Source organism: Populus euphratica, unplaced genomic scaffold, assembly GCF_000495115.2.
Source record: "Populus euphratica unplaced genomic scaffold, PopEup_1.0 scaffold245.1, whole genome shotgun sequence".
NCBI classification, from domain to species: Eukaryota; Viridiplantae; Streptophyta; class Magnoliopsida; order Malpighiales; family Salicaceae; genus Populus; species Populus euphratica.
Genome location: NW_011500127.1, coordinates 252,240 through 264,321, shown reverse-complemented (window position 1 = coordinate 264,321; position 12,082 = coordinate 252,240). Strand labels below are relative to the sequence as shown.

General features: G+C 27.0%; 1 protein-coding gene across 2 annotated transcripts in view; it reads right to left on the bottom strand.

The window, feature by feature from the left end:
* Positions 1 to 10,755: 10,755 nt before the first annotated feature.
* The window catches only part of LOC105110302 (adenine/guanine permease AZG1-like), a 2,445-nt gene continuing 1,118 nt past the window's right edge, over positions 10,756 to 12,082 (bottom strand). For both annotated transcript variants that reach the window (XM_011005294.1, XM_011005292.1), the window contains exon 3: positions 10,756 to 12,082. In XM_011005294.1, coding sequence (XP_011003596.1) covers positions 10,980 to 12,082 — 1,103 coding nt within the window. In that variant the 3' untranslated portion in view covers positions 10,756 to 10,979.

Genomic DNA, 12,082 nt, shown 5'->3' with positions numbered 1-12,082 from the left:
AAGAAATAATATATATATATACACAATAAAAAATATTTACATTATTAAATTATAAAAAAGAATTATTAACTCTAATTAAAAACTATATTAAAATTTAATCATTCTTATAATAGATAAAAAATAGATACAAATGTAAATAACTCTTTTCTTACCATCAAGTACCTTTTAAATATTTTTTATTTAATTATATAAAAATCACATTAGATATTTATTAAAAAAACATTATTGATTAAAATTCTATAGAAAAAATATAATTTTTATTATAAATTATCTTTTCTTATTAATGTATTTTGTTTTACAAAAATATGTTTTATTAGTAGCATGGTTTATTGAATAAAAACTAAAAACAATTAAAAGAAATTTTCAAAAACAAATCTAATGATTTGAAAAAAGGAGAGAGAAAATACAAGTCTTTAATAAAAAAAATTCATGAGCCTTTTTTTCCCTCATAAAAACATGAATTTTTTTATCAACAATATTTTTTTATATAAAAACTTAATATAAAAATATGAATTGATAATTTTGACATGAATATATTAAAAATATAAAAACATTAAATAGGAAATTTACAATAAAAAAAAATAAAAAAAATAGGTATTTCATTTGCATTGAATATTCATGTGCAAATTTTATAAAAACAATTCTACGTATCATGAGAATATATAATTATTTATAAAGTAATTTAATATTACCATAAAATCGATCAAATCATAGTAATTGGTTAAAATGTGGCAACCTAAAAGTTTTTTTCTATTTTTTTGTTTTTTAGTGACTTTCTTTTTTCTTCAACAATAACTAGAGATTAAAATGTGAAAAAAATGAAATTTAATTAGTGTATTTTTATCAAGGTTTTGTATTATTATTTTGTACTTGAAGTATTAATAATTTCTTAACTAAATCATGTTTTATAATAACAAGTCTAATAATATAAGTGATTAGTACCTAAAAGTGCATTTTTATCAAGATTTTATATCGTTATTTTGCATTTGAAGTATTAATAATTTCTTAACTAAATCATGTTTTATAATAACAAGTATGATATCATAAGATACCTTTAATTTATGGTAAATGTTCATTTTAAATTTAGGTTTATCATGTAAATGAAAGGATTGATTAATGAGTTTAAGTCCTGAAATTTAAAGGATAAAGAGAGGACCAAACTTAGAAAAGAGATGTTGATTCAACCCAAATTGAAACACTATTTAGTCATTGAGTCATATCTAGAACTATAGATTTTAGATTAATGTCTGCTCTATATGGATGGAAAGTTAAGACATATGGAAGGCAATACTCATTTTGTTGTTTGGAAGTCCAAATCTTAGCAATAACAAAGAAGTCCATATATGTCCTGCAACCCAGACATTGTTCAGTGTTCAGCTTATATCTCGAGTTCTAGAAGTCCAAATGACTTCATTTTTTTTCCTAAAAAACTGAGACAATTTTCTAGAATTTTTATGATTTAAGTATGTTTAAATTTTGACGTTATCAATGATATTTTGTTCATACAAGAAAATAAAAATTGTCATCAAGTCAAGATGTGATCACTCACTCAACAATTAGTCATCAAATCAATAGTTTCAAATTTTGGCCTATAAAAGGAGGCATTTGCCATGCATTTATGCATATTAGTTTTATGATCAAGATAATCTTCTTGCTCTCTCTTTATTTTAATGCTTAAATTTTGTTTATGGTAATCTCTTATTTATGCTTCTCATTTCTTTTTATTTACTTAGTTAACTTATATTTTATTTATATTTATATTTTGTTTGTTTGTTTATTTTTTCATTATATTTAACTAAGTTTATCATGTTAAGGTGAAAAAGTTACACTAATGGTGTAAGAATAAGTATAGTATAAATTCAACATGGATGTTAATGTTTGATACTAATATGTTTTGTATTTGTTATCTTATTCACTCTTAATACTTTGCTTGTTAAATGGTTAATCTAGATTTATGTTGTATAACCTTGGTACAACAAATGCTTGACACTTCTCCCAAGTGTAGGAGTGTCGAAATAATAAATAACCCGGCAAGACTGTAGTCAAATCACAGGAAGGTCAACTATATAAACTACAAATAAAAAAATAGATAATAACAAAAAAGGAGTTGAAAAGAGTTTTGAGATGTGATATGTGATATTGATATAAGGATTAAACAATAATAAAATAATTGGTAAGGTTAAAGGATCCACTAATGGTATTTCAAATAAATATAGTATAAACTCTTTTTATTACTCAAGTGAAAATTACACACAAAGGAGGTTCCAATCAGATTATAAATTGTTAACATGATTACATTAGTTATCTTGTTCGAATAATATTAATACTTGTAAATGTTATCAGATATTCATGATTATAACTTATGTTAACAATAAATCAAGTTTCTTTCATAGCACAAGTGTCAATTATACCATACAGTTGGGCTATGAAAATGCTAAATATTTGTTGTACCAAATGTTATACAACATAAATCTAGATTAACCATTTAAGGTCTATGTTGAGTTTGTACTATACTTATTCTTAAACTATTAGTATAACATTTTTACCTTGACATAATAAACTTAACTAAACATAATGAAAGAGAGAAACATAAATAAACAACATAAGAACATAAGTATAGCAAAGGAAATAAAAAGAAAAATAAGAGATTAAGGAAAAAAAATATGAAATAAAACTTAAACATTACAAAAATATAAAGAAAGAAATAAAGAGCAGATCTTGATATGAAAACCAAGATGTCTAAATGCATAGCAAAAGCCTCATTTTATAGGCCAAAATTTGGAACTATTGATTTGTTGACTAATTGTTGAGTGGGTGACCACATCTTGACTTAGTAACAATCTTTATCTTCTTGTCTGAACAAAACATGATTACTAATATCAGAATTTGAACAGATTATCTTCATGAAAGTTCTAGGAAATTGTCTTAGTTTTCTAACAAAAAACAATTAGTACATTTAGACTTTTACAACTTAAGATATGGGTTGAACACTAAATTTAGTGTTTGGGCTGTGAGACAGATTCAAATTTCTCTTTCGATGCTAAGATTTGGATTTCCAAACGACACATTTAAACCTTAGACTATTCATGAATGTTTTAGGCGCATGTCTTAACTTTTTAGTCATATAAATTGACACGACTAAGGCCCCGTTTGTTTGCAGGAAAGTTGTTTCCTTTTGGAAAGTGAATTCCGGGGAAAGTGAATTCCGGGAAAGTGAATTCCGGGGAAAATGAATTCCTGAAAAGTAAAGTATTTTTCGATGTTTGGTAGTGTTATGGAAAATGAACTGAAAAACACTTTCCAGTGTTTGGTTATGTCATGGAAAATGAACTGGAAAATAATTTATTAATATTTTATTTTTCTCAAGTTTATTAAAATAATAAGGAATAAATCTTACAAATTAAAAAGTTGAATAATAATGAAATTGAAAAATTTTTTTCATAAATTATCTCAAATAAAATAAATAATAATCAAAATAATAAAGATCAAATCTAAAAAAAAAAGATGAAGAAATTAAAATAATAATAATTAACATTTCATAAAGTATTTCAAATAAAATAAATAACAATCAAAAGAACGAGGACCAAATTTGATAGAAAAAAATTTCAATAAAAAACTAATAGGAGAAAAGCAAATAACAATTATAAAAATGAGGACCAAAGTACATATAAAAATTAAATTTTAAGAAATGAATTAAAAAATAAATATTCAAAACAAAATATATCTAGCAATCAAAAGTTTGAGGATCAAATTTGATATAATCAGCAAATAATGACATTTCTAAACTTTTCACAACTTCCGGAAAGTGTTTTCCTCCCAAATTTTTCAGGAAAACACTTTCCTGAAAATCAAGCCAAATTTTTCTTTAACTGGAAAGTATTTTCCTTTTATCAACTTTCCTAACAGCAAACAAACACAAGAAAGTTTGGAAAGTGATTTCCCAGAAATCACTTTCTGCAAAACAAACACAAGAAAGTTTGAAAAGTGTTTTCCCGGAAACCACTTTCCGGAAAACAAACACAGCTAAAAAGGAAAACACTTTCCTGAAAATTAAGCAAAATTTTTTTTTTTGACTAAAAAATATTTTCGTTGACCAGAAAGTGTTTTCCGTTGACTGGAAAGTGTTTTTTGTTGACCGGAAAATGTTTTCTGTTGACCAACTTTCCTAATGACCAACAAACACAGGAAAGTTTGGAAAGTGGTTTCCCGAAAACTGTTTTTCAGGAAACAAACATAGCCTAGGATATCCTACACAATCCATTAAATATGGGTACCCATCCTATCTTTAGTCCGGCACAACAAAATGGAGGATTGAGCTCATATTCACCGGTCTCTTTAAAGCTCCACGGGAATTCAACCATCCTAGGCCAGATGATTGAATCAAATTTAGGAACATAATTGCAAAGCCCGGGAAACTGCTTGGCTTCCTGGGTTGTAATTTATGGTTATCCAATCAACTAGAATTTAATATTTTTAATCAAATTTACTCTCTCTTTTTTTTAATTTTTTAATATTAACTAGATTGGATTCGAATTGAGATTAGTTATGTAAACTCAATCACAGGTTAATCTAGTGAAATCAACTAGATTTTATTAGGTCAATGCTAAGATCAGTTTGAACTGAAACCTAACCAAAATCAAGCTTTAATTCACAAGTTTTCCAAACCAATACGTAAAATAAAATTAAATTTGAAGGGTTATTTACTGTTTTAATTGTTGTGATATCAGACTTAAGATAGTTGTAGATTGCTACATGATTCTAGCCCCCCCTCTCTCTCTCTTTCTTGTCCTTGAATAATTATTCATCTGATCATTGAATTTTATTTGATCTTATTTTGACTCATATGTTATATTATTGTATTTGTGATATTAAAAAATATATCAATATTAAATTAATATTTAATTTTGTGAAATTAAATTAAATTTAATTAATTAGAAAAAAATTAATTGTTATAGAAAAAAACAACATTTATTTTATTATCTTATCTATTGTTTAGGGACTCGAAAAACTAAATGGTCCTTGAGTTTTTTACAATTCTCATCTTCCATCTCTATTTCTCAATGATTTCTTATTTCAAAAACTTCATTTATTTTATATTTTTGTTCTTAGAATTTAAAAGAAAAAAGACTCGATGAAAAATTAAAGAGAAAATATTTTGTCAATCACACTTCAATTCCTAAAAGGCTAGTCATGGTGTCTATAGGTTTATAGAGGTGGTGTTTTTCTTAGACCACATTGTAAAAAATAGATCAAGACTGTAAATATTTTTTTATTCAATTGGATTTTTTTTAGTGATTATAGGCTTTTCTAAGTTTTAAAATGGGTTTATTGATGTTTTCAAATTGTTTAAGGATGAAAACAAGTTGAAAATTAGGTTTTTGGATCTAAAAATTTGGATCCTAACTTTTTGGCCATCTCTAATGACTAAAAAAATTAATATAAAGATGTTATTTTTCAAGACATGCAATGTGTTATTTGATAAATTTTTTTATTAAACAAATTGGGTGGATATGTATAATCTATCTATTAAAAAAATTAATTAGGCATATGGGCTTGACCAGGCATGCATGGGTTGAAAAGTCATGCTAAGGCATGCTCGGTCTTTATTTAGATATCCCTATGTTTTTGTTTTTTAATTTTTAATAAAAAAATATCTTTAAATTAATTTATTGAAATAATATTTAAAGAATTAGCCAATTGTGTCAGTAGTTTTAAGAAGATTAGAGCTTTTTTATAATGATATTATTGGAGTTTTGTTTATCAATAGTTATTTATTAACTTATTATGCATATTTTTTTAATATAATTTGCTCATTAATATTGAACAAAAATAAAATATTTATTTTTATATAATTTTATTAAGTTTATTGTTCTTCATATAGATGCTTGAAAATAAATAATTAATTATATTTTAATTTTCTTTTATTGAATCTTCTTTTCACTAAGTTTTTACTTAAAAATAATACTTCTTATAGGAAAACATGTTTTTCATTGGTAGAAGCACAATGTAGGAGGGGGTAAGTGCCCTCTTAATCTCTCTCTCTTTTTTAAAGTATTGTTTTATATTAAAATATTAATATTATAGCTTTATAGGGTTAATTTTTTTTGTTAGCTACTAACTAATTCAAGCTTTATTTTTGTTTTTTTTCTATTATCTTTGCCTTTCTCTCTTTTATAAAATTTTTCTTCAAATCCTAAGCTATTAATTAGTTAAGTAAAAATACATTTATTTTGCACCTGTGTTTACATTTACGATACAAAAAACACAGTTAGGTGTTTAATAATATACCAAACTGTGTTTTATACTATGAGGCCTACCAAAAAAATGAGTTTGAAATGTAGTTTTTGTGAAGCAGTTTTTACATGATTTTTTAACTGAGTTTCGTAAAATTTTGTTTGTTTTTGTGTTTCAAAAATATTTTTTTTCAAAATTTAGAATTTTTTTATTTTTTTCTTTACTTAATTTTTTTTTTATTTTCAGATCATTTTAATATGCTGATATCAAAAATAATTTTTATAAAATAAAAAAATATTTTAATATATTTTCAAGTAAAAAGCACTTTTGAAAAACAATCATAGCTAAATATTTTATACATGTTTTTTTGTTACACATAAACTTTAGTCATAATTTTTACCAAACACATATCTAAATCTAACTAACCACACTTTTTTTAGACTTACTTTTTTTTTTTAAATCACAACCATAAAATTTACTTAAAAAACAAATATACTCTAAGTAACTTCTTATACTTTATGCTTTAATTTTTTTTTTTTAAATCATAATCATAAAAGTTACTTAAAAAACAAACACACTTTAAATAACTTCTTATACTTTATGCTTTAAAAAAATTTCCTTTATCTTTTCTATTCGTTTCATTATCTAATTTTATTTTTATTTCTTTATAAATAGTTATTGAAAATTTTAGAGTTTATAATAATTCATGGGTTTATTGAATTAATATGTATATATGTAATATTATATGCTGATGGATATGAATTGAAATGAGTTTTGATAAATTGATAAGTATTTTTTTATGAATTTCATATGAAAAATGATGATGATAAATTTACTAGTGATTAAAAATAAACTATAAGATACCTAAAAAATTTATAGACATAAGAGATAAATTAAAAATAAAACGTTTAATATTTATGTTTAATCTATTTGTACAAAACAATAAGTTAGTAAAAATAACATCAATTTATGACAATCCTTTTAAGCTATGATTTTAGATATTTTGTACCATATGTCAATATAGAATAGTTGCTAAGAACTTTTCTAGTTTTTAGAAAATTTAGAAATAGATAAATGGAAGTTTATTGTATATATTGAGAAAGATATTTTTAATGAGATTAAAAATAAAATCATTATGAAACAGTTTTAAAATATAAAAATCTTGAAGAGAATAATTATAATATAATTTTTTTATTTTAAAAATATTCTTAAATTAATTTTACTTTACTTGAGATGATACATATATTTCAACTTAATTTCTTTATATAACACATATTTATATAGCATATAATATCAAATATTTATTAGTAATTTTCTCCCCTTATTTACAAAATCCTGGCACCACCATTTTTTTCAAAAAAATAAAAAAAATAGATTCATGCTTAATTTTTTTTCTTTTTTTAGTTCAAATCATTATATTTTTTAATATTTTTTATTGTTTTTTTTTTATTCCATGAACTATGTTGGTAATAAAAAAATATTTTAATATAAAAAAATTACATGAATAAAAAACATTTCTCCTTAATAATTTTTTTTTACTGTAAATATTTATTCTTATTATTGTGCAATTAGGTAAAAATAAAATATTTCAAAATATTCCCTATAACAATGCTTGAGCAACATTGTGTATTTGGTGGAGCGCTTGCGGTAACCTTTTACACGTGTCTGTGCTTCTGTGCTATTAGGGACACAACCGTAATCTCCTCACCAAATAGGGTCTAAAGATGTGTTGGGAAGTGAGGTACTGTGAGATGAGATGAATTTGAGTTTTTTTCACTACTATAACTCATTTAAACATAACTCATGCCTCACTAAAAGCTATAAGTATATTTTTTTTGTGTTTTTTTATGGACCATCAAACAAACCCTAGCTCACCTTATTTAGTGTTTGTAATTATGGGTGTACCATGTTTTTGAAAAAAATTAATTTTGTTAAGTTTTATTTTTTTTTTATTTTTAGATAGTTTTGATATACTAATATCAAAAATATTTTTTAAAAATATATTATTTTAATATATTAAAAAAATAGTTTAAAAAACAATATTTACAAAAATATATGCGACATGAATCCATTAAATATGGGTACCCATCCTATCTTCGGTCTGGCATAATAAAGGCCGGTAGCGATCCTTACATTACCTCATTCTTTCTCACAGAATTGGGGCATTGCATCAATGGATTAAATATGAGATTTTTCTTATTTAATTAAACCTTGGGAGAGCTATATGGGAAATTTATTATTATTATTATTGGAATAATTAGTTTTATTATGTTATCTTGTTTATTGTTAAGATTTTTTAGGTTTTGAAAATAAATTAAAGAGTTTAATACACAATTTGATAAAAAAATATATAATTTTTTATCTAATAATTGAATTAGGCTGAATTTTTACTAGATAATTTTAAAAGCCTACTTATACAGAGGCACATAGCTTTCCAATTTTTTTCTTTTTAGGTCCAAATTAGTCTCGGAAGCTACTATTTTGATATTTTAAATTTTCCTTTTCCTTTTCCTTTTTATTAGGAATCTCAATTTAATTAGGAATTAACCAATTAGGATATTTTTCTTGTACTTAGAAAAACTTTGTGGGCTATTCTTTAAAGGAGAATTTTGTGAAATAAACCTTTAAGAATAGCTGTAACCTTAAGTTTGAGAACACTAATTTCTTTCTTTACCATTTAGGGTTCTAAAGCTTTAAGAATCTTATTCACCCTATACATTGCATCAAAAGCTAGTCATGATTCAATAGCAATATGTGCCCATGATCTCGTATCATGGGCTAGTTTCAGCTTAATTTGTTCATGTTATATTATCACTTGTCCTGTGTAAGATTTGAGAAACAAATACCCGTGGGCATACCTCATGTGGCAAAGTTTGAGAGTTTTGATACATGGTAGGGTTTTGTTCGGACTTTATTGTCCAGTTTCTCGTACTTTTTAGTGCAAATAATCTCAGGTTTTGGCTAGATGTTGAGGGGGTATATGGAAGTATAGTTGTAATTAATTTTTGAAGTGTTTTTTATTTGAAAATATATTTAAATATTTTTTTATTTTTAACATTAGTATATCAAAATTATATAAAAATATAAAATAAATACTAATTTAAAAGAGAAAAATAAAATTTTATTTTAAAAAATACTTTTTAAACACAATAACAAATAACAAATTCTTCTCAGTGATTCATAAACTCATGAAGCTGCCTACCTATGATGGCTGCCTAATCATGGGGGAAGAACAAAAAGTTGAAAAAGATAGGAGGAACGAGTGCCTCTTAAACTAATACATTTACGATTGTTTTATATGCTCATTTCTTTTCTTTTGTCTCCTCTTTGTGGATCACAAGGTAAAAAAAAAAAGGGTTTGAGCTTAATACACTCCTCCTCTTTAGTTTCGGCTTTATTCTTCAACCTTTTGTTTTTTTTTTTGACATTACTCCACTAACCTTGTTAATGGAGCTTTACCAAACTCCTTGGCCCGTAAGTCCCATGGACATAAAGAATTATTAGACCACACAACAAAGCCACTTTTTATTTTTTTTTCTTTGAGAAATTCTACCAGAAGAAGATTTAGCTTAAAGTCCTCCCTACCAAGGAAAAAAAAAAAAAAAAGGGTCCTAGTTTCCTTGCTGCTTTTTGGGTGCTCAATTCACTATGCAAATCCTAACATAGACCATCAATAATTGGGTGCTTACAACTCCTGTTCGGCCTTTAATTATCCTAGCTCAAAGGGGAACTTGACAACCCAAATTCATTAAGAAGTTCTGTCGTAAAACTAAGAAATTTTCATGAACTTAATTTATGATCATATCTTCTCAAGGTAATTCCATGTGATCCTTCCAGCAATCCTTCAAAATCTGATTCCAAAATTAAACTAACTCTTTGAAATTAGCTGTTAATATTTGCATTGACCTTGCTCTCAGGATTTGATTCCTCGTTTTAAAAGCTAGCCCTACTATGGGTTCTGAACCATGTATCTACAAGTTAAAAGTCAGACAACCATAGCTTTTGGAAAAAATCCTAAAACATTATCCAAATTACAGAAAAGATAGGAAAAATAAAAAGGGAATTAAATGTTTGGCAAGAGACTAAAATTCATGTGATCAAAAATTGCACAAATCTCTTGGAGTTGCATAGGCACCCACGGTATTAGCCTAGCGGTGACAGGAGTATTTGCTCCTTCCACTGCCACAGGTTTGATTTTTGGAGTTGCATGTTTGTCAGCCCCGCGCTGCCTTACCTGCCTGCTAGGTTTGCAGGGTATTCAGTGGGCCGTGGGGATTAGTCGTGGTGCGCGCAAGCTGGCCCGGACACCCCCCCTAAATCAAAAAAAAAAAAAAAAATTGCACAAATCTCATATGCTGAGCTTGTTTTCTAGATTTCAGCAGCAGTTTAAATGGCACAAATCTCAGAGTATTTAGAAATTTAAATAATTATTAATTTTAAAATTTTAAAAAATTAATGAAGGTATATATAAGTTTTGTTCAAACATCTAACACTAAAAAGATTAAAAGTTTTGCATTTTAAGTAAGGACACGTGGATTAACATGAGGGGGTAATGATCAACATTTGTTACTGCAGTGCACTGCAATAAAAGCATGAAAAATCATGCTTTTTCTATAGCTTAGCCTGAGATTTAAAATTAAAATTCATGAACTATACATATGATTCCGAACAATATTCTCGTACCACAGTACTGAATTCAAAATCCGAAACTGAAAAAAACAATGTATGCTTTATAAATCTTCCTTCTAAACTGCTCCAAGCACTTTACCATCATGGCCATTTCCATTAGTTTCCTCATGAAGCAAATGATCTCCTTTCATTCCTTCGACAAGCCCTGTTTTTTCCAAAAAGGCTTCAACCCAGTCCCAAAGATGCAAGATAATGTAAGTAGCAATACCTCCTATGAGACCATATGCGATAGAATATGTCAATGGCATCATTATCATTGTAATAAATGCAGGGATGGCTTGTCTCATATCATCCCATTTAATCTCCACCACAGATCTCATCATCAAAACTCCCACCAAGATCAATGGTGGCCCTACTGCCCATGCTGGAATTGATGCCAATAACGGCGTAAAGAAAAATGCCATAAAAAAATATCCTGCCACGATCAATGCTGTTAGGCCTGTTCGTCCACCTTCTCTGATCCCTGTCGATGATTCAACAAATGTGGTCACCGGAGAAGTGCCGAGAAGTGACCCGACTACAATTGATGCAGCATCCGACATGAATGCAAAGTATTGACCCTCAAAATCTCCATTAACATCGGTGAAACCAGCAAATTTAGCCATTGAATATAATGTCCCAGTGGTATCAAGTATGTCAACATATAAAAATGTGACCAATGCTTCCCAGAAACTCCCTTTGCTCATACCCTCAAAACTCAAGGCCCCAGCTGTTTTCTCTATCACATGCACATCAACCACCTTTTTAAAGTATTCATAAGAAGAATTTCCTGTCTCTGTGTAAGGAAACGCCGTAACTGCTGTGTTACGAAACCATGAAATCACCGTTACGATAACTATACCATATATCATAGCCCCTTTTACATTTTTCACTAGACAATATGCAATTATCACAAAGCCAAGAATGCCTAGCCAAAATGTTGGACTCTCCATCCTTCCATTGAGACACATAATATCACTTGATATGGTGCCGTTTTGGATCAAACTAACGGTGCCATTAGCCATCGTTACAACGGGGGCTAACATTGCACGAGAAGATCTTGGACAGGCTCCAATTGTGACCAATGTTGATGAACTATACCCAACAAGACCAATACCTTGATTATTTTGTAGCCCGATAAAGGCAAGGAACAAGCCAATTCCTGCTGAGCTACTGATCC